The 21,901-nt window shown below is 40.4% G+C and overlaps 1 protein-coding gene across 1 annotated transcript in view; it reads right to left on the bottom strand.

The window, feature by feature from the left end:
- tmem9 (transmembrane protein 9) overlaps positions 1 to 21,901 on the bottom strand; it is a 73,353-nt gene that overhangs the window by 29,830 nt on the left and 21,622 nt on the right. Inside the window, exons 3-4 of the mRNA XM_048553271.2 lie at positions 5,992 to 6,100; positions 4,427 to 4,558 (exon numbers count right to left, since the gene is read on the bottom strand). Of these exons, the coding sequence (XP_048409228.1) occupies positions 4,427 to 4,558; positions 5,992 to 6,100 (241 nt within the window). The remainder of the gene's footprint in view (positions 1 to 4,426; positions 4,559 to 5,991; positions 6,101 to 21,901) is intronic.

Below are 21,901 nucleotides of genomic sequence, written 5' to 3'. Positions count from 1 at the left end.
AACAGGAGCACCCAGAGGAAACCCACGCAGGTACAGGGAAAGTGTGCAAATTCTACACAGACAGTCATCAGAGGGTGGAGTCAAACCTGGGATCCTGGTGCTGTGAGGCACAGTGCTAAACACTGAGCCACTGTGCCACCTTTAACTTCAAAAATTAAATCACAGTGCTGACTCTTGCCATTTATCAGCTCAAGCCTGGAAGTTGTCCAGATCTTGTTGCATATGAACAAAGGCTTCACTGTATCTGAGGAACCACAAGTGCTGTTGGATATTGTACAATCATTACATCCTCACAGCTGACCTTTTGATGGAGGAAGGTCATTGGTGATGCAGCTGAAAATGTTTGGCCTTGGACACTGCCTGAGGAACTCCGGCAGAGACAGACATCCTATGACTGAGATGAATAACCTACAACAACTATCTTCCTTGGCTGTAAGAACAATTCCAACCACTGGAGAGTTTTCCAACCGATGCGCATAGATTCCCAGTTTGCTGGGGCTCCACGATGCCATGCCCAGTCAAATGCTGTCTTGATGTCAAGGCAGTCGCTGCCAGCATAAGCTCTGGAATTCAGCTGTTTTGTCCATATTTGGCCAGAAGTTTTAGTGAGGTCAGGAACTGAATGATCCTGGCAGAACTCAGACTGAGTGTCAGTGAGGCGGTTATTAAGGAGCAGGCACCACTTGACAGTACTGTTAAACACTCCTGCCCTTACTTCCCAGAGTGAGACCAGTAGGAACTAATCAGCTGGGTTTGATTTTGCATCCTTATTGGGGACAGGAGACACCTGGGCAATTTTACACATTGCTGGGTAGATGCCAATGTGGTAGCTGCACTGAAATAGCTTTGTGTAGGTAATTCTGGAATTCCTTTTGTTGGTACTGTTGCAGAATGTAGTCAGGCCCATAAGTTTTGCAGTATCCAGAACCTTCCGCTAATTCTTGACATCAAAATAATCAAACTGGTTAAAGAGTGGCATCAGTAAAACTGGGCATCGTCCATTCAGAACTTCTGGCTGAAGATGGTTGCAAACGCTTCACCCTTGTTTTTCTTTTGTAGTGATGTGCTGAGTCCCCCATCATTGTGAATGTAGTCAGTTATGGGGCGTTCTGTTCCTGTTGTTAGTTGTTTAATTTTCCATCACCGTTCACAGCGGGAAATCACAGGACCGCAGAATTTAGTCTTGATCAACTTATTATAGGGTCACTTATCCCTTCTACTGCATATTGCTTCTGCTGTTTGGCATGCTAGTAGTTCTGCATTACAGCTTTATCAGAATGACATCTCAATTTCAGGTACGCTCAATGATAGAGACAACAAGGTGTGGAGCTGGATGAGCACAGCAGGCCAAGCAGCATCTTAAGAGCAGGAAAGCTGACATTTCAGGCCTAGACCCTTCTGGTGAACAGTCTAGGCCCGAAATGTCAGCTTTCCTGCTCCTAAGATGCTGCTTGGCCTGCTGTGTTCATCCAGCTCCACACCTTGTTGTCTCTGATTCTCCAGCATCTGCAGTTCCTATTATTTCAGGTATGCTCAGTTCTGTTCCTAGCAACCTTCACTAAATCAGGGTTGATCACCTGGCTGATGGTAGGAGCAGAGTGAAGGATATGCCAAGCCATGAGATTGCAGATGGCTGGTGGACATAATTCACTGCTGATGACACACAGTGCGTCATGGACTTTTTCCGAATTGCTAGATCTGTTCAAATTCTATTCCATTCAGCACAGCAACAATGTCATACAACATAATGGACAGTATCCTGAACATAAACAGGAGACTTCATTTTCACAAGTACTGTGTATTTGCATATAGTGACACAGTGATGATGGCACTGAACTAGTTTGTAATCCAAAGTGCCAGACTAATGGCCTGGGAACATGGTGTCAAATTCTATCACAGTATTGGTGGAATGTAAATTTGGTTAATATATCAGAAACATAAAAGGTGGTGTCAGTGATGGCAAGTCTTCCTGGGAAGGAAATCTGTCACTCTTACCTGGTCTGGCTTAGATGTGGCTCAAAACTAACAGTATGTGGTTGACTCTTAACTATCCTCTAAGAGGTCTAGCAAGTTACTCTCTTCATGGACAGTCAGGGATACATAAAAATTCTGCCCTTGCCAGTGACACCAGGAAAAAAATTGAAAACTACTACTACTAGTCTCCTGGGCAGATGCATCTAGGAGAGGTAGATTGGTGAGGATGAGGTCAAGCATGTTTTTCCTTTTCGTTGGTTCTCTCACCATGTGCAGACTCAGTCTATCACCTAGGTCCTTTACGACTCGACTAATTTGGAGCTTTGTGACACTACTGAGCCACTCCTGGTAAAGGGCACTGAAGTCCCCCAAACGGAGTACATTCTGTACACTTGCCACGCTTAAGAGATTTTTTTCCCCCCAAACTGATGTTTAACACGGGGGTTTGCTGATTCATCTGTCAGGGTATCTGGGAGGTGGGCATCAGAAAGGACATTTCCCTGTCAATGTTTGAACCAAAATTTCATGGAGTCCAGAGCTGATGTTGCAGATCCCCAGGACAACTCTTTTCTGACTGTACACCACTGCATCACCACCTCTGGTGCATCTGTCCTGTGGGTGAGGCAACATATAATCAGGGATTGTGATGGTGGTGTCTCGGACATTATCGCAGAATTGTACCTTACAGACGATGATCATGTAAGGCTGTTCCTTGAAAAATCTGTATATCAGCTCTCCTAATTTTGGTACAAGCTCCTAGCTGTTAGGAAGTAGGTCACTGCAAGTTGACAGAGCTGGGTTTGTTTTTGTTGTCTGATGCAATGCTAGTGCCAGGTGTCCTGTACAGTTCCATTCCTTTTTACAGGCTTTGTAGCGGTTTGATACAACTGGGAGACTTGTTCAGACATTGAAGAGCCAACAACTTCGCTGTTGAACTGGAAACACATATTCCAGACCAGATAAGGATGGCAGATGTTCTTCTTTAAATGACTTTAGTGACTCCAGCAATGCCAATGATACTTCGTAAACATTTCAGTTCTTTTGATGAATAGATGAAGTTACACAAAATCAAGATAGCAAATCACCTGCAGGAGGTGCTGTTCTCTTCATATTACTGATTTCAGCTTTCTTGGTGGCAGAGATTGTGGAGTTGGTAAGGCAGATGAGTGGGATCCTATTTTCCTCACCTCCCTACTACTGCATGTTTTCAAGCAACATTTCTAGTCAACAGTCAATATGGCCTAATCCTTTGCAGCCAGTAATCCACACTTCTGCCAAATGTATTGCAAGTAACTGGGAAGTGATTAGCGCTGATGTTCTTCTACTTTGACTATGCTCAGGGTCTTGGCAAAGAAACCCCAAATTATAAAACATGCAAATATGTAGTTTCCAGTAGAAGCTACCAGGCAAGAAGGAACAAAAAAATGTCTCATTTGTTATTCCTCAGCCTGGAGGAATTGTGACCATTCGCAATTCTCTGCTTCAATTGCCAATTGCATACAGGCTATGAATCAAATGAGGCCTTTTTAGAATCTTCAGTACTTTACATTTCTTCATGGCTTTGGGAGTATATATTTCCAATTCAACAGTCCAACTCAAAGACCTGAAGCAGTATATCAAGACTTTTAAAAGTTAGTGTAATAGATTCTCTCTTTTTGACTTCAGAAGTGATGAATAATATTGCATTGCAGAATACGGTACTGAGTAATGAGCATTATATTGGTGAATGATGTATTGAACAATCAATGTAGAGTGAGACAAGTATAATTAATTACATTGGCTTTATAACACTTATTTCCACAGTGTAATCTCTGAAAACTGGTACTCCATGATTCTAGCCATACTCTCAGTTAGATGTCTCTACACTCCCAAATCCCTTTCTAAGAATCTTTTCTCCAGTTCAATTCCTTTCATGCTTACTTTTAATGCATAGTTATTTGGTTATTACAGTGTATTCAATTTTGTTTTGTTGCTTCTTAGCTGGACGGGTGGACTGTTGACCTATTAAGTGATTGTCAATGAAATTTAGGAACAAGATTCCAAAACACTATTAGCTCTGGACTGTGCCATTCATCTCAAATTTTTGGATTATAGCTCTCACGAGTATCCACATTTGGTTTTGTACTCTGACCCAATTCCATTTTGATACAAATTTTTGCACACCTTTTTAAGTGGAATTCCTACTTATAGATGGAACATTGAATAATAAACATGATCACCGGCATTATCTGTAACAGTTTCAAAACCAAAGGGAAGTAATGAAGGGCAACATGAAACAGAACTAAAAGAAAAAAACCTCATTCTATGTTAAAAGGCTGATTTACTGGTATTAAATGGAGAGTATAAATTCAACCTGTGATTGCATGTTAAACACAAAATAAAAAAAATCCCCCCCCCCACCCCCAACCTTATATCTATAAATCCAGATGGATTTATAGTTCACTTCCCATACCTCAGTGTCTTCCTCATTGTGCAGAGGCTGAATGTATGAATCCGACTTTCGGATAAGTGGATCCACGATCATCAGGAATGCCATATACACTAGTAGCGCTCCAACAACAGTAAGGTAAATGATGATTGTCACCTGTCAAATAAAGATTTACAAAGAATAAATGCATCTTCAGTTGTTCATAATCAATTACTCCACATTTGCTTCCATTTCCATTGCACCCCATGTTAGAAATTGATTGCTTTAAATAACAATTGCTGCACAATATTTTCAGCATTAAATTCAATTTTGTGTCTATCAGTTAGCCAGTGAGTCACTCTGGACCTTTCAAAAACAATCTTCAGATTGAGGACAGCAGCAGTTTGGAGTATTATTCATTTGAATCAGATGGCACAGATATGTGAGGTTGTATACATGATCCCCAATACGAACAAACTGTGGACAGTTCTTTTATCTCCCTACTTCTTACAGCAAGGGTCGGCAATCAAAATAATATAGGAAACAGGAGCAGAAGACCATTTGGCACATCAAGCCTGTTTGCCATTCAACTAGGTCATGGCTGATCTCCTATCTCAATGCCAATTTCTTGTGCTATCCCCATATCCAGGCTATCATTAAATAGCTAGACATCTATCAATCTCTGTCTCGAATATTCTCAAAGCCCTTAGGAAGTTAAGAATACCAAAGATTTACTACCTCTGTGTGACAAAACCTTTCTTCATTTCAACTATAAATGGCTTTCCTCTATTTTGATCCCACAGTCAGAGGAAATATCTCCCCTGTTGGGCCTGTATATGACTCCAAAATGAACATTAATAGGTTATTCACGCAGGAATGGTCATAGCTGAGTTTGGTGGTCTTTTTATTTGATTCCCATACAAGCATAATTTCAGCAAGGGCCTCAGAACAATTCCCTGGAGAAGGAAACCCCCACTATTTTTTTTCCTCAGTGAAGCCAATTGCAGCATGGCTTCTGTTTTGATTATATATGCCAGCATAGCCAGAACAGACTGAAGTTTCAAATCTGGTATCTCTTTGATCAACCTGCAGGGGCTGAGTTAATTTAAATTCTCTTCCCAGTTTCACTAACCCAACCAAAAGCAGGGAGCGCTACAGAATTCTGGGACTATGATCCTTTGAGCTGAGAACTGCCAAAATAAACCATTGGGAGAATAAGGAATTGTTTTTATGTAGCAAGTTATGATGAGCTGGAATATGCTGTCTCAAAGATGTGGTCCAAAACATTGAATGGTATTTTTCAAATGCATATCTAAATGTTGAAAAAAGAGAAACTTGGGTGGCTATAAAAATGAGAAAAGAGTGGGATTAATTGGCAGCTTGGATGGAATAGGCCAAACAGCCCCTCTCTATGTTGTACAATTCTAAGCATGAAGTAGGAATATGAAAAAAATCCAAAGCTGTTTTTACAAATCAGCTCCAAGACACCACTAAATGAGTCATATAGAGGGATAACCATGGCAATAGCCCTTCTTACAGGAGCTGGCAGACTGTGCTTTGAGTTGGGTGAGCAGAATTCATCAGCGATTATACAGATGGTTTAGTTGTACCTTGATTGTAGTGGTGCTTCTTTCTTCATATTTACACTCACACAGCAGACAGTAAGCCTCCACATCCCGATCGGACACTGGCATAGGCTCCACAACATGCAGACAATTACTAAAAATGCAGAACAGCCCATTGTGATGCTGAATGAACAGGGTTTTCAAAAACAATGTACAACTTCTAACTAGTTAACACAATTTTTAACCACAACTTTTAACATGTATTTGGTTTTTACAAGCTTTATTTCAAACAGCAGCTTTTTTTGTCAAATGGAAATATTTTTGAGTATGGTACAATTCAAACATAATTGGCATTTTGATATGTTTATTAACTTTTTAGTTACATTTAAATCATGAGTGCACTTCTGCTACCAAATGTCACAGGAGCTTGGGGTAGAAGTAAAAGAATAAACTACAATTTACACATCATTACCTTTCAAACCATATCTAGATGCAAATGAGACATGTACAAAAGGTGCACAAGAAGGAAAATACTGAGGATGCAGCATATATGAAACCACAAAAGCTCTGAAGCACTCAGCTGGTGAGACAACATCTAATGGTTGTAGCCGAAGCATCGCCTGCTCTCCTTGTAGTAGCTACGCAGCCGAGTGCATCCAACATTTTCTTCTTAGTTTTAGAAAACAGCAAGGCTAAAGAGTTAGTCTGAATCTTCAAAATGCTGTAGCTATACAATATCATTTTAACTGCACTCTTGTAATAATAAAACAAATTCCATCATCTCTTAAACTGGAGCTAAATTTTGCGATATAGTCAGGCACATAACCGATAGTAAAAGTGACAAATTCTAGCTGCTTAAAATCTGGAACATATTTCCACAGATCAATAACCAGCAAAATTATTAACCCAATAATAGAAAGGATATTTGTATCTTTCAAAGCTGATCGTTATAAAGGATCTTTTTACACTTAATTGTAACCATTGCATAAGGACTGGAACCTGAGCAAGATAACTAGACAACATCTTATTTAAATAGTCCTGATGCGTTAATCAAGTCTAAAATTGTTTTGATTGTTGGAATTTTAAACACTTATGCAAAAAAAGCGAAATTCTATAGGTGCTGGAAATGTGAAATTAAAACAAAAAATACTGGAAATATTCAGTAGGTTCAGCAAAATCCAGGTTAATGGTAGTTCATCAAAACTGGGAAAGATTACAGATATAATAAATTTCATGTAGGTGAAGATGGGGAGATACAAGTGCAAAAGGGACGGTCTACAACTGAGGAAGATGAGACACAAGATGTGAAGAGATTCAGTAATGCAAAGATGAACAGAGTGGCAATTGGGTAAAAAAAGTGAACCAGGAGGTACAAGTGAAGAATTAAGGATCAACTGAATAAAAACAAAAGCAAAAGCAAAATAATGGGGAAGATTTTTATTCACTTTTGGGACATGACCCAATGGCCCCTTGTGAAGGTGTTAATGACATCAGATCATGAAGAATCATTATCTCCCACAAGGGAGAAAACTGATTACAAAACATTTAGCTTGTTTTTGCAATTTATTGTAACTATTCTTACTGCTATTCATACCCAAATAAGGCTATATGAAGTAAAATAGCATTACCGTCAACAATGTTTCAAATGTTTAGCAGATTAAGTAATGCGCCATTAGAAAAGGAGGCACATCAAGCAGTTGCAGTTCAGTCAAGTCAATAAATTCCTGTTTGGATTGCTCGTTCATCCTTTCTCTACTTATACTTTTGTAACTGTGTGTGTATCTCTTCCAGTATTTAGAGCATAATGTCAATGTGATTTTTTTCCTTAAAATTGATTAAAAATATTCTGACAAGAAAGAAACAAAAACTGACAAAGGCAAAATAAACAAAAGTGGGACTAATATTATAGCTGGATGTTTCTGAACTCAATGCTGAGTTTATAAAGCTTTAAAACATCTAACTGCAAGAAGGGGTGCCGTTCCACCTGGAAACTAACTTACTTACAAGATAATGTATGGTTTAGAAGGGGTGGACGCTAGGAAGTTGTTTCCATTAGGCGGGGAGGCTAGGACCCGTGGGCACACAGCCTTAAAATTAGAGGGGGTAAATTTAAAACTGAAATGAGACAACATTTCTTCAGCCAGAGAGTGGTGGGCTTGTGGAGTTCATTGCCGTGGAGTGCAGTGGAGGCCGGGACGTTGGATGCCTTCAAGGCAAAGATCGACAAATTCTTGATCTCAGAAGGAATCAAGGGCTACAGGAAGAGTGCAGGGAAGTGGAGTTGAAATGCCCATCAGCCATGATTTAAATGGCAGAGTGGACTTGATGGACCGAATGTCTTACTTCCACTCCTATGTCTTATGGAAACCTCAGAAAATATTTCCATCTCTACACCAATGCTTCTTGCTGAAGCTGGCATAGCTTAACTGGTTTCCTACTGACAAATATCTTGAGGGACTATGGTGTGTTCCTACCACTGCACCTGCCTCAGACGTGCATCATAACTTGTCCACACAGGTTGGTTAAAAATAATTTCAGGTTAACAGGAACACAGAAAATAGGAGCAAGAGTGGACCATTGGACCCTTTGAGCATTCTCCACTATTCAATTTAATCACAGTTGATCTCCCAACTTGGTCCCCTGTTCTTGCTTACCCCCATACTTTTTGATTCCTTTACCCCTAAGAAATGAATTTACTGCCTTCTTGAAAACATTAAATGCTTTGGCCTCAACTGCTTTCTGTGGCAAATAATTCCACGGATTCGCCATTCTCCAGGTGAAATTTCTCCTCCTCTCAGTCCCAATAGTTGACACAGCATCCGTAGACAGTGACCCGTGCTTCTGGACTCCTTAGTAATTGGAAACATCTTCCCTGCATTTACCCCTCCTAGTCTTATAATTTTAATAGGTTTCTATGTGATACCCCCCTCATTCTTCTAAACTTCCATGAATATAGTCCTAACTTATCTAGTCTCTCTTCATAAGTCAGTCATGCCATACCAGGAACCAGCTGGTAAACCTCGTACTTTTTTAGGGATGTAGGATCAAATCCCACCATGGAAAATGACAAAAAGTGTGAATTAAATATGGGATCTCAGTGCTCAGCAATATTAGGCCAGAGGTTGGGGTTCAAGTGAAACCTGTCCTGGAGGTGTTGGCAGAGTGATAACATCACTGAACTAGGAATGCAGAATTGCAGGCTAATATTCTGGGGACGTGAGTTTGAATGGAAAATTGTGAACTGTGATTTGAATAAGAATCTGAAATAAACAGCAGGCTTAATGACTACTGCAAAATCATTGTCATGGTCATAAGATCTGATTCATTAATATCAGGGAAGGAAATCCATTACCCTTATTTGGGCTGGCCTCCATGCGTCTCCAGACCAACACAAACGTAACTGACTTTAGACTACTTTCCAGGCAATTAGAGAAGGGCAATAAATGCTGGCCTAGCCAGTGAGGCCTATATCCCATGAACAAATAGAAAATAAAAGTTATCTGTGATATCAACAGCCAGTTTAAATAGCTTACCATAATTCAGTGTTTGGAAAACTGGTCAGCTATCACAGGTACGCTGACTGTTCTTTGTCGATTCAAATCTTGTGCAGCAAGATGTGCACAGTACAGAAAAGACGCTTCAGCCCATCAAGTTTCTACCACCAAAAATACACCCATTACTTACTCCAGCCTCACTGTTCCATACTAGGCCCATAGCGTTCTAATGTTATGGATACTTCAAGTGCTCATCCAAGTATATTTTAACAGTTAGGATGATTCCCAACTCAACTACCCCCCCCAGGCAATGCTTTCCATAACCCTCAACACCTTCCGGGTGTAAACGGTTTTCCTCAAATTCCCTCTAAATCTCCTGTCTTTCACTTTAAATTTATGCTTCTTTGTTATTGGTCTTTTGACCAAGGGGAGCAGCTACTTTCTATCCACCCTCCATGCCCCTTATAGGCACTTCAAATCAGAAGCCTCCCTCAACATTTTCTGTTCCAAAGAAAACCCAAGCTTATCCAACGTCTCTCCATAGCCGAAATGCTTATCAGGAAAAGCCACTAGTGTTGCCGTTTGGAACAAACTCTGAATAAAATCTATTGTACACTCCCCTCCCTTCCCATAAATGGCAGAATAATCAAGTGATTTTTCAGCACTAGATAAGTGCAGGATTACTATATTTTTGTTGCTCTGAATGCTAACGTCCTTGCCCCACTGTACAGCCAAACGTGTTTTTGTTTTGTTTTGGTAAATTTAGGTTTTGCCAAGTTTATAACCAAAATTAGCTCTTTGTAGTAGTAAATATGTTCTGTTAATATCTGCCAAATCAACAAAGTAGACAACACTATTGCTTAATCCTTCAATGACCATGTTGGTTAAACTTTGAAAAGTGGATAGTGCATATTTCCATTCTAAATGACATGACTTTACATTATAATCCTGGATGGACTTTATCAAAAGCTATAATTGATGGAACTTGTCTTTAATAAATCATCTTTTCCAACAAAACCTTCTTGTCTAATCCTCTCAGAGTCTTCTAATGAATCCACCTTTGTACTGCATTAACTTTGCAATAATCTTTCCATTATGATTGTACTGAAACCAGATGGGTTGCAATGGTAATTTGAGAGCTCCAACAACCGTGATTCAGTTCGAAAATGTCATTTTCCAGCATGAATTTGAGCTCTTCCTTGAGTTGGGCTACCTTTTCTGGATTCTCTGGAACAATGTTCCTTTTGCGATGGCACATCTCTTACATCAAGATCATGTACAGCAAAAGGGATTTTTTCTGTCCTTGATTTTACTCAATTAAGAGCTTGCAAAGCTTTCATAAATCACCTCAATAGTTTCTGGGAAATAGCAATATATCACATCTAACTTTTCAACCTTATTATTTGATCTGGCTACTGGAGGATCAACTTTGTAATGCTCAATTTCTGATACATTCTTGAATTGGTCAGACACTTTCATTCTTTCCCTACTGTAAACCAACTCCTCTTCTACCTCCCATGTCCTGTTAGCATATTAACATAATACACTTGTTGACTCTTTCACCATACACCAAGATGTAGGAGTAGAAGTCGGGCATTCAGCTAATCACGTCCATTCCGTCATTCAAGATCATGGCTGACATACTATTGTCAAGTCCACTTTCTTGCTTTTTCCATATAACCAGAGTCCCTGACTGATTTAAAATCTATCTCAACCTTGAATATACTTAATGTTCTGGCCTCAAGAACCCTCTGCAGTAAGGAATTCCACAGATTCATCACCTTCTTTTCATCCAAGTCATTAACGTTTATGTAAATTGTGGCCCAGCACTGATCCCTGCGTCACACTGCTAGTTACAGGTGCCCACTCTGAAAATCTTCATTTTAAAAGATTCTGCTGGGTCTGAGTATCCAGGCTGAAGGGGCAATTTAAAAAAGGCAACAAATTTCCTTCACCAGAATCTCAGGACAAACAACGACAGACCCAGGTCCTACCAAAGCAAAAATAAGTTACTGACAAAAAGATAAAGTACTATCATTGTAGTAACTGTTAGCTTGTACACACCACTACAGTGCCAGTAAATCAAAAACAAAAAAAAACTGGGAAGAAAGAAAGATATGATCACAAATTGACAGAAAATTACATTTACCATGAGGTTACAAATGCAGATCATGAAGGGTGAAAGCCCGACCTTGAAATCTATGCACGCCATACAAGAAAGATCAAAACAAAATGTTTCTGCACAACACAAGTCTTTTAAGACCCAAACATTTAGACAACCAGGATGTAATCCAGCACAACATCTCAGAACAGAAAGATGAAGATTGTCAAATTGAGTCCTCAATTGCTCTGTTCAGACATCAATCTAAGTCCAGGCAGAGCCACCAACTCACAGTCTACTCTTCCGCACCACCTAGTGGTTTCTAAGAGCAACATTTACTGCAGCAAGTTTCAACAGAAGAAAAATAATGCTTGAACCAATGACAATTAGCTTGATTAACAATACCTTTCTTGAACTTCATAGTAATCAGATACAACTGAGTAAGGGTCTAGGCCCGAAACATCAGCTTTTGTGCTCCTGAGATGCTGCTTGGCCTGCTGTGTTCATCCAGCTTCACACTTTGTTATCTAGCACTTAATTGGGCACGAGTGAATCACATGACTGTAGGTATGGAGTCACATGTACGCCAGACCAGGTAAGGACATATATCTGACACCGAATTGCAGCCTTATTCGTTACTGTGGGTCCCAAGACAAACAGCATTATTAAGATAGGGGCTGAGTCAGAAATAAGTTACAATAAACCTTCAAATAAATTGACTCTGCATTTTACAATATGCCGCCTGCTTCCCTTTAAATGATAAGTCTAAACTTTAATGTGTTTTGGTACAATGTTTCCCACAGAAACATTCCTTCGGCAGCCAAAGATTGAGGGATGACTGGCTTTCACTCTGGTTTGATGGGCTCTGAGGTGGCTCATACACCCACTGCATGATCAACAATTATTAAGCACCAGCTGTCTAGTGGTTTATTTGAAAGCAGTCTGATACCAATGACGTGAGATAGTAAGTTCTGTAGAGGCTGGAGAATCTGAGATAACAAGGTGTAGAGCTGGATGAACATGCCTTTTTGCTCCTCTGATACTGCTTGGCCTGCTGTGATACCAATGGCGTGTTCAGTTTCAGTCATCGGTTTGAGGTTATCTTTACAAAGGACTCTCCTTTTCAACCTCTCCCATCACCTGAGGTATGGTAGTGATCTAATCCGAAAGCCACCAGTCATCTCTCTGTAATAAGAGAGCAGCCCTATGGTCTGGTAAGACTGTAGCAACACAAGTTGTTTGAAGACTTGCACACTTCTCTCAAGAATTTCAACATCACTTCTGCCCGTTCTTGAAAAAGTCTCTCCATGTGAATTAATCTTCTTCATTTTATTTAGACACAAGCTATGGAGTTGACAGAGTTTTCACCAGAGCCCTCATGGAAAGCTTCAACATTCTCTAGTCTAATCTTCAAGTGTTTTAACACCTAAGCCTTCCTGACTAAAACATTGCTCCGGTCATTCAGCTTGATCACTGGAGTCTCACCCGGACTGTCCAATCATTGTCAGTGAAAGGAACAGACCAATATGGTCAGAAGAGCTCAATTGCTCCCACCTCCAAACTAATTTCACAAGGGCCTGACACTGGAGGTAGGAGAAACTCAAGCTTTTGGATCAAACTGACCTGAAAAACCAATGTTAGTCTACTGGTTAAAGATGCATGCATACGTACACATTAAAATACGACTTGCATTTCTATCTTGCCTTTCAAGATCAACAGATGTTCCAAAGTGTTTTGCATCAAACTAAATACTTTTGATGCATCTTTATTGTTGAAATGTAGGAACTGTTGCTGCCAATTCAAGTACAGCAAAAATTGCAATGCGATAGCAACTGGACAATCAGTTTTTGAGATTTTGACTGGGGAAGAAATATTTACGAGGACACCAATGATGACTTTCTTGTTCTTCCAAATCCTGTTGCGCCATGGGATCTTGTGTCCAACAGTACAGCAATTCCTCAGTATTGCACGAGGTCTCCAGTTCTGATTTTTGTGCTGGAGAGGAACTTGAGAATCCAGATTTTGCCAACAGAAATGGGTTGGAGTCCCATCTACTCTGGAGGAGGCATGCCCCAGCATGTATGACTATGACCATGTCTGAACTGGGTGAAGCAACAGAAGGGAATATTAGGAAATGTGATCAAAACCTTGGTTGAGGGGATCAATTGTAAGAAGCGCTTTAAAAGTGGGAGAGAAGACGACACAGGTCTGAATCTGACCTTTTTTTGGCCAAGTGTCAGTTTAATTGAGTATCATGCAATTTCTCTTTCCACAGGGCCTAGCACATTTTCTCACTGCAACTTGCCTGACTGACCTCATTAATTACCTGCCCCGCCCTACAGTGCACCTCTCGTCTGATTCCAGCCCCACTCTACCATTTGCCGCACCTGGAACAACTCTCCACTGCTAGGATCCCAAATGGGCCAGAAACCCTCGTGCAGACACCATCTGTAAAAGGGCGTGGTGCACTGGGACAAACAGTCATTCTGGAGCTGCCTGCACAATTGCTGAGATTTGCCTCAGATATGGCAGATAAGGGACAATTAGAGTCATACACAGTCATACAGCACAGAAACAGACCCTTGGTTCAACTCGTCCATGCTGACCAGAATCTCATTCTGACCTAATCATCAGGCCCATTTCCCCTAAGCCCTTCCTATTCGTGTACTCATCCAGATACCTTTTAAAATGTTGTAATTGTCCCAGCCTCCACCACTTTCTCTGGCACACAGACCATGCTCTGCGTGAAAAAGTTACTCCTCAGGTTCTTTAAACTTACGGCCTCTAGTTTTGGACTCCCCAGCTCTGGGGAAAATGATGTTGGTTATTCATCCTATCCCTGTCCCTCATGATTTTATATGTTTCTATAATGTCATCCCTCAGTCTCTAACACTCCAGGGAAAAAAGTCTTAACAGATCCAACTTCACCCCCATTGTTCAACCCTCCAATACTGGTAAAGTCCCTGTAAATCTTTTCTGCAACCTCTCAAGTTTAACAACAGCCTTCCTACAGAAGGGTGACCAGAACTGTAGGCAGTATTCCAAAAGTGACCTAAACAGTGTCCTGCACAAATGCAACACGACACCCCCAACTCCTATACTCAATGTTATGACCACTGAAGGCAAGACTGTCTACCTGCTACTTCTTTCAAGGAACTATGGAGCTACACACCTAGGTTTCTTTATTCAACATCACTCCCCAGGGCTCTACCATTTTCTGTAAAAGTCCTGCCCTAGTCTGCCTTACAAAAATGCAACACCTCACACTTCACTGAATAAAACTCCACCTGCCACTCCTTGGCCCATTGACCCAACTGGTCAAGATCCCATTAGATTTGGAGATAATCTTCTTCACTATCCACTGCATGCCTATTTTGGTGTCATCTGCAAACTTGTGAATCATACCTCCCATATTCACATCTAAATCATTTACATAAATAATGGAAGTGATCCACTGGTCACAGGTCTCCACTCCGAAAAACATCTCTCCATCACCACCCTCTGTCTCCTACCTTGAAGCCAATTTTGTATCCAGTTGGCTAGCTCCCTCTGAATCCCATGTGACCTAATCTTACCAACTGGTATACAATGCAGAACTTTATCAAACATGTTACTGAAATTTATATTGCCTTCATCAATTTTTGTCACCTCTTCCAAAAACTTAAGTTAGTAAGACACAATGTTCCATGCATGAAGCCAAGCTGACTATCCCTAATCAGCCCTTCCCTTTCCAAATGCATGTAAATCCTGTCCCTCAGGATCCCCTCCAACAACTTACCCACCACTTAACCTAAGGCTCACTGTCTATAGTTCCCTGGCTTTTCCTTACAGATTTCTTAAACACTGGCACCACATTAACAACAACAGGTAAGGGTGGCTAATGATACAAGTATCTCAGCAAAGGGCAGCAACATCTTCCTTAACTTCCCACAAAGTTCTGGGAAACACTTGATCAGGACCCAGGGATATATATCTACCTTTCTGCATTTTAAGACTTATACCACCTCCTGTAAAACAGGTACTTTGAGATGTCACTATTTATTTACCCAAGTTCTCTAGCTTCCATGTCTTTGTCTACAGTCAAGACTGATGTGAAATACTAGTTTAGTATCTCAGCTATGTCCTGTGATTCCACAGACAGATATCATTGGTGATCTTTAAGGGGCCTTATTCTCTCGCCAGTCACTCTTTGCTCAATGTATTTAGAGAATCTCTTTGGATTCTCTTTAACTCAGCTTTGCCAAAGGGATCTCACATCCACTTTCTGTCCTCTTGATTGTCCTCTTAAGTATACTCCTACTGCCCTTATAGTCTTCTAGACATTCCCTCAATCCCAGCTGTGTGTACCTGATAAATGCCTCTTTTTCTTGGCCAGATTCTCAATTTCTCTAAATATCCAACACCTCCTACACGTACCAGCCTTGCCCTTAATACTAAACAGAAAAATACTGTTTTTGAACTCTCGTTATCTCATTCTTAAAGGTCTTCCACTTCCCAACCATCCCTTTACCTGTGAACAGTCTGCCTCAAACAACGTTTGAAAGTTTCTGCCAAATACCATTAAAATTTGCCTTACTCCAATTTAGAACTTTAATTTTTGATCAGTTCTATCCTTTTGAAGTACTATTTAAGAAGTAATAGAATTACAATCACTTGCTCAAAGTGCTCCCCACTAAATACTTGCTTTGTAGGGGGGTACCTGGAGATGCTTTTGATGTAGAGGCATGATATCCTCTTCGCCCAGACCAGCTACATAGGCCACCAGGTCATGTCAGCCTGGTACAAAGTCTCCATCCAGGTCAGGGTGGTGTCAGACGTCTGGAGGAATAGGTAGCAATGAGGGAAGATAGTCAATGGCCTTCTCCACTTCACTCCACAAGCATAAGTGCCACCACCATTAACTATACTTGCACTACTTACTCACTTGTTCAGGACACACTCTCACCTACACCAAAAGCAACAGCTACACCGTACTTACATCTCCCCTAATACCTGCCTCGCGCTTATTCCAGAAGGAAAAAAAACAGTCCACAACAAACCAGAAACAGTCGAAATGTGGCGCTGCCACCTTTGGCTCCTCGCTTGTTAAAAAGCAGGGTCCCAATTCTGACTGCACTTAATGGATAACTGACTGCGTTCAAGTGGCATAACTGCATATCTCTCACCTCATTTATTATGTCACTTTCTACTGCATCACCTGCAGCAAGCAAACCTGGCACCAGGAATTCTCCACGTGGAAGTCGAAACAGGTACCTGGCTACTTCAGCTTATCACTTGCTCCCAAAGATCTCCATGTTGAGCACCAGGTATCAACATCTCGAAACACGTCCCATGGACACTGGCATTCAAAACGTACTAACCTGTAAGAACCTTAATGGCACATCTCCATTTCAATCACAGTATGCTTCTGCACTTCAGCCCTGCAAGTCAGGCTGCAACAGCAAATATCACTGTACCTGTAACTCTGTAGCAAGGGCACTTTGCACTCAGGGCACACTCCTAGCTCATGGATGGACTAAGTGTAGCACCAGTCTGCTTATTTGCTCTCTTCACATTCGCTCATTTTGAGACCACCTGGATGCTTATAACATCCACGCTTTGCCTTCTTGTGCCTTTGCCCTCCTCCAGAGACAATGGGTTCACAGTGCTTCTGTATTGCTGTTTTACACAGTAACAAAGCCAGGAAGCTTGTAATGTTAGTCCTCAGTCAAGTGAAAAAAGGTAGCCTACACCAAGGATATCACAATAAGTCAAGAATAGTCTCTGACACCAACAGACAGAGATATGCAGTTTATAAAAATTTTAACATGTTAAGCAACAATGAGCATTTTAGAACTGAGCTGCAGCTGTACCAGGATCAGCAAGACAGGGGTTGGTGTAAGATGTCACACGCAACAGGGTTGTATGTTTGTTCCAGTTTATGGACAGCTTAAGGCAGGAGATCAGACAAAGTAAGACACAAATAAATCAGCCTAAATGCACTAAGAGCCCAGTACATTAGGCAAACTGTAAGTGACAGATGACCAAACTCTACAGTCACATGCTTGGGGTAATCTGCATTGCCCTTCTGTTCAGTCTGCCATGGCAGCAATAACTAAAGCCTTGGTGTAACCACGGAGGAAGATAAGGGATCAGTATCATCAGTGAAGTGCTCCTCTAAAAGCAGAATTGGAAATACTGACCTAAATGTTCTTAGCTTGTCAGCTGACTGACTAATCCAGGTAGTATGTTGTCAGAAAATGCAGACAATGAAATACATTTGTCTTGAATGTGGTAAGTCAACATTAAACTTGGAAGAACTGCAAAACCATGTGCCTAAAAACTGCATGGGATCTAATTTATGACAAGACAAAAACAGTACAAGGCCCCTGATATCATCAAAAATGGATCCAAGCCCTAAATACATTCATGTTGTTCCATTTAGCAGGCTGTTGAGTCCATTCCAAAGTCTAAACAATATACATCAAGTGGCAGTACAAATTATCAAAGAAAGATTCCCTGGTTTACCAAGACTACAGAATAAGTCTGCCTATTTACAGCAGAAATTCCAACACTACAGATTCTGAAATGATTCCTGTGTGTTGGAAACAAATTTCATCCCACTTTTTAAGAAGGGACCAAGAGACAAAACAAGGAACTACAGACCTGTTAGCCTTATATCAGGAGGAAAAATGCTAGAAGTGATTATAAAGAATGGAATAAATAGACACCATATTGATAATGATACGGTTGGGCATGGGTAACATAGATTAGTGAATGGGAAACTGTGTTTGCCAAACTTGTTGGAAATTGTTTGAAGATATTACTAACAAAATTGATAAAGGGTCATAACAGTTAGTCTTTCAGAAGGCTTCTGATAAAGTATTCACAGGAAACTGGTTAGGAAGATTAAATTATATTGGATAGGAGATAATGTACTAAGATGGATCAACAATTGGCTGACAGGCAGAAAACAGAGTGTAGGAATAAATGGGCTATTTTCAAGTAGGCAGTTTGTGACTACGGGGTCTTCACAAGAAGCTGTACTTTGGCCCCAGCTGTCCACAATATACAATGATTGGTCGTGGGGACCAAATATAATGCATCCAAATCCAAGGATGATACAAAACTAGTTGGGAATTTGTGTTCTGTGGAAGAGGTAAGTGGCTTCAGAAGGATATCAGATGAACTTTCAGAATGTGCTAGAGCATGACAGATTGAATATAATGTGAAAATGTGAGGTTATCCACTTTGGTTGGAGAAAAAGATGTGCACAACATTTCTTAAAAAGTAAGTTGCAAAGTGTAAAATGTACAAAAGGATCTAGGAGTCCTGGTTGATAAGTTAGTGAAGGCTAACATACAGCTGTAGCAAACAATGAGGAAGTCCAATGGAATGTCAGCCTTTATTGTAAGAAGATCTGAGTAGAAGAGTACTGAAGTCTCGCTTCAATTGTGCAAGAGTTTGGTTCGATTGTGGCTGGAGTACTGAGTAATTTTGGTCTCCTTATTTCAAAAAAAGGAAGTATTGTCATAGAGGCAGTAAATTTACCAAATTTATTTCTGGGATAGTGAGATTGTCCTGTCAAGAGCGATTGTGCAATTGCACCTATATTCTCTTGAACTCACCACCACCTCAAGGGCAACTAGGGATGGGCAAGAAATGCTGGCCAGCCAGCGAGGCCCACATCCCACAAAATGAATAGAAAGATAAAATAAAATTTTCAAAGAATGAGGAGTATTCATATTGAAATTTACAAAATATTTAAAAGGGAAGATGGTTCCCATGGATGGGAAGTTTAGAACCATGGGACACAATTTAAATAGAAAGGAGATGCCACCTAGGTCCAAGATGAGAATTGCTTTTACTTGGAGGGTATGAATGTTTTAAATTCTCTACCACAGAAGAAAGTGAAGGCTCATGTTTGAGAACATTTAAAATAGAGATTGACAGGTTTTTGATTACCAGTGGTGTACAGTATTATGGGGATGGGGTGAGTAAAAAGGCTTTCAATCATTCAATGAGCCATGATTATATTAAACGGTGTGCAGGCTTGACAGACTGAATTGTCTGCTCCTGTTCTTATGTTCACTAGTTGGGGCAACTTTGATATAAGTCTCTCATAACTTTTAACGTCTTGCTGAAATATGAACGGACCAATTTCACACCAAAGTTTGCTGCTCCAATACCATTCTATGATTTAGCATTATACTTCATCCTCGGCCTCTACGTGAAGGCCAACACAAAGTAATTATTTAGCAAGTGTGCTATTTTCCGATTTTTAATTATAATATCACCTGCTTCTTGTGAAAAAAAAACAAACAAAAAAAATCAAATGTGTCTAAATTACTGACGTACAACCACAGGTTACAGCTGCCTTTCCTGGTGTAACAACCTGAATATGAACAGTGTTTTCTTACGATCAGATTTCTCCATATCGTGTGCAATGTACACACCTAGGTGTTGAATAACTATCTACTGCTAACTGCTAGTTACACAATCTCCGGATGAATTAGGAGTGCAATCTAATTGTCATTCATCCACATACGTCACAGTTTCAGCTGGCTTTTATTCTACCCCATTTTAAATTGTTTTGCCCATTCAATCAAGTAGCAAGACAGGGCAACTTCAAAAGGTCAAGGAGAATTTATGTAGGGTACCTGGGGCACAGGGTCCTTAGATTAAAGTTATTCCACAACTTTGATTCAGTTAAATTAGATATAATGGCATTGGAAGCAGTTCAGAGAATGTTGTTGAGACTAATACCTGAAAGTGGGTAGGTTTGTCTTTTAAGGAAAAGGTTGAATAGGAAGCGCTATTATCTATTGAAGTTTAGAAGAGTAGCGGTGATTAATTGACATATAAAAGACGCTGAGGCGATTTGATGGGGTAGCCGTGAAAAGGATGCTTCCTCTTGTGGGAGAACATGAAACTAGGGATCACTTCAAAAAGGTAAAAGGTAGGTAGGAATGTGGAGTCATCATATCGGTCATGTTCTTACTGACTAGCAGTACAGGCTCAAGATGACATGGAGACAGTTAGGACTGCAGAGGCTGGAAGCCAGAGTCAACAGATGTGAAGCTGGAAAAGTGGCCAAATCGGCTTCTAATTCCTATGGTATCATACTGAACGTAAGCCACGTAAAATATAGATGGTGCTGTATTGCAGAGTGCACAAAGCATTCAGTCACAAATGGATTCAGTCAACTGCAAGTGGTAAGAGTATTGCCTCAATGGAATAAGAGCTAGGGGGTTCGCACCCTGTCTAAAACCAATCAGGTCATCTACGTTTTGAACAGCTCTCAGAGAACATCTGGCATATGAATGAAACACAAAAATCTTTAAAAACTAAAGTGCATTTTTCTTCACTTACTTGTTAATGTAGAAGTATTAATTATTTACCTCATTAAGATATTCAATGACTTTTCAGGAGAAGCAAAGTAACCTCAGAACTCATGCCATGAACACACCCTTGTCTTCCACACCCTGTCTGGCTTTCACCTTAGCAACGATGCCAGTTGCAATGCCATGTACACATCGCCCCTTCATTAGTTAAAATCTACAGTGTAGCCACTGTTCAGTTCATTTTTTAAAATAAATTAAGAACCAAAAGTTTCTAGTCAAGATGGCAAAATAATTCCACTTAAAATTGAATTGCAGGTCCTCTGCTTAAATGATTTGATTCCAGATGAACCGTACTGCTATTATTTGACATTATGTTATTAATAAACAAAGCATCCTCACTCAAGTTATCCCATCTGTTTTGCAAAGACGTGATGCTGGAGAAAAATGCTCTCTTCGTATAACAGAGCTTTAATGACAACATGCAATCCCAGGAACCAAATCTCATTACTGTGCCTGATCTGAATATTTAAGGTCAAATACAACAAATTTTCTCTTTCTTCCATGCTTCGTCCCTGCTGCATTTTAAAAATGACAAATCCTATAAAATTAGTAGGAGCAAATTACTGCAGATGCTGGACTCTACACGGAAAACAAAAAAAAATGCTGGAAATCACAGCTGGTCAGGCAGCGTCCATGGAGAGAGACCAAGCTAACAAGACCAAGATTCAACCATCAGTTCTGATGCTGCCTGACCTGCTGTGGATTTCCAGCATTTTTTGTTCCCTGTAAAGTCAATATTGCGCAGAGGGCTGGCTGACAAGTAAATCCAGTATGGCAGTACGATCAGGTTCACTACTTTCCTGATCAATGCTACTTAGCCATTATGAATGACTTTGGCCAGGATAAGTAACGAACATAAGCCAGCAGTATTTTTGCTCCTACTTGCCTCAACTAGATGTGGATATATACTGCTGGTAGGTAGGGACCAAGGACATATTAATCCAGGATCACACCATGAATAGGTGAGGTACTAGTGG

This window comes from Stegostoma tigrinum, chromosome 21 (assembly GCF_030684315.1).
Source record: "Stegostoma tigrinum isolate sSteTig4 chromosome 21, sSteTig4.hap1, whole genome shotgun sequence".
NCBI classification, from domain to species: domain Eukaryota; kingdom Metazoa; phylum Chordata; class Chondrichthyes; order Orectolobiformes; family Stegostomatidae; genus Stegostoma; species Stegostoma tigrinum.
This window is presented reverse-complemented; position numbering and strand designations above follow the sequence as displayed.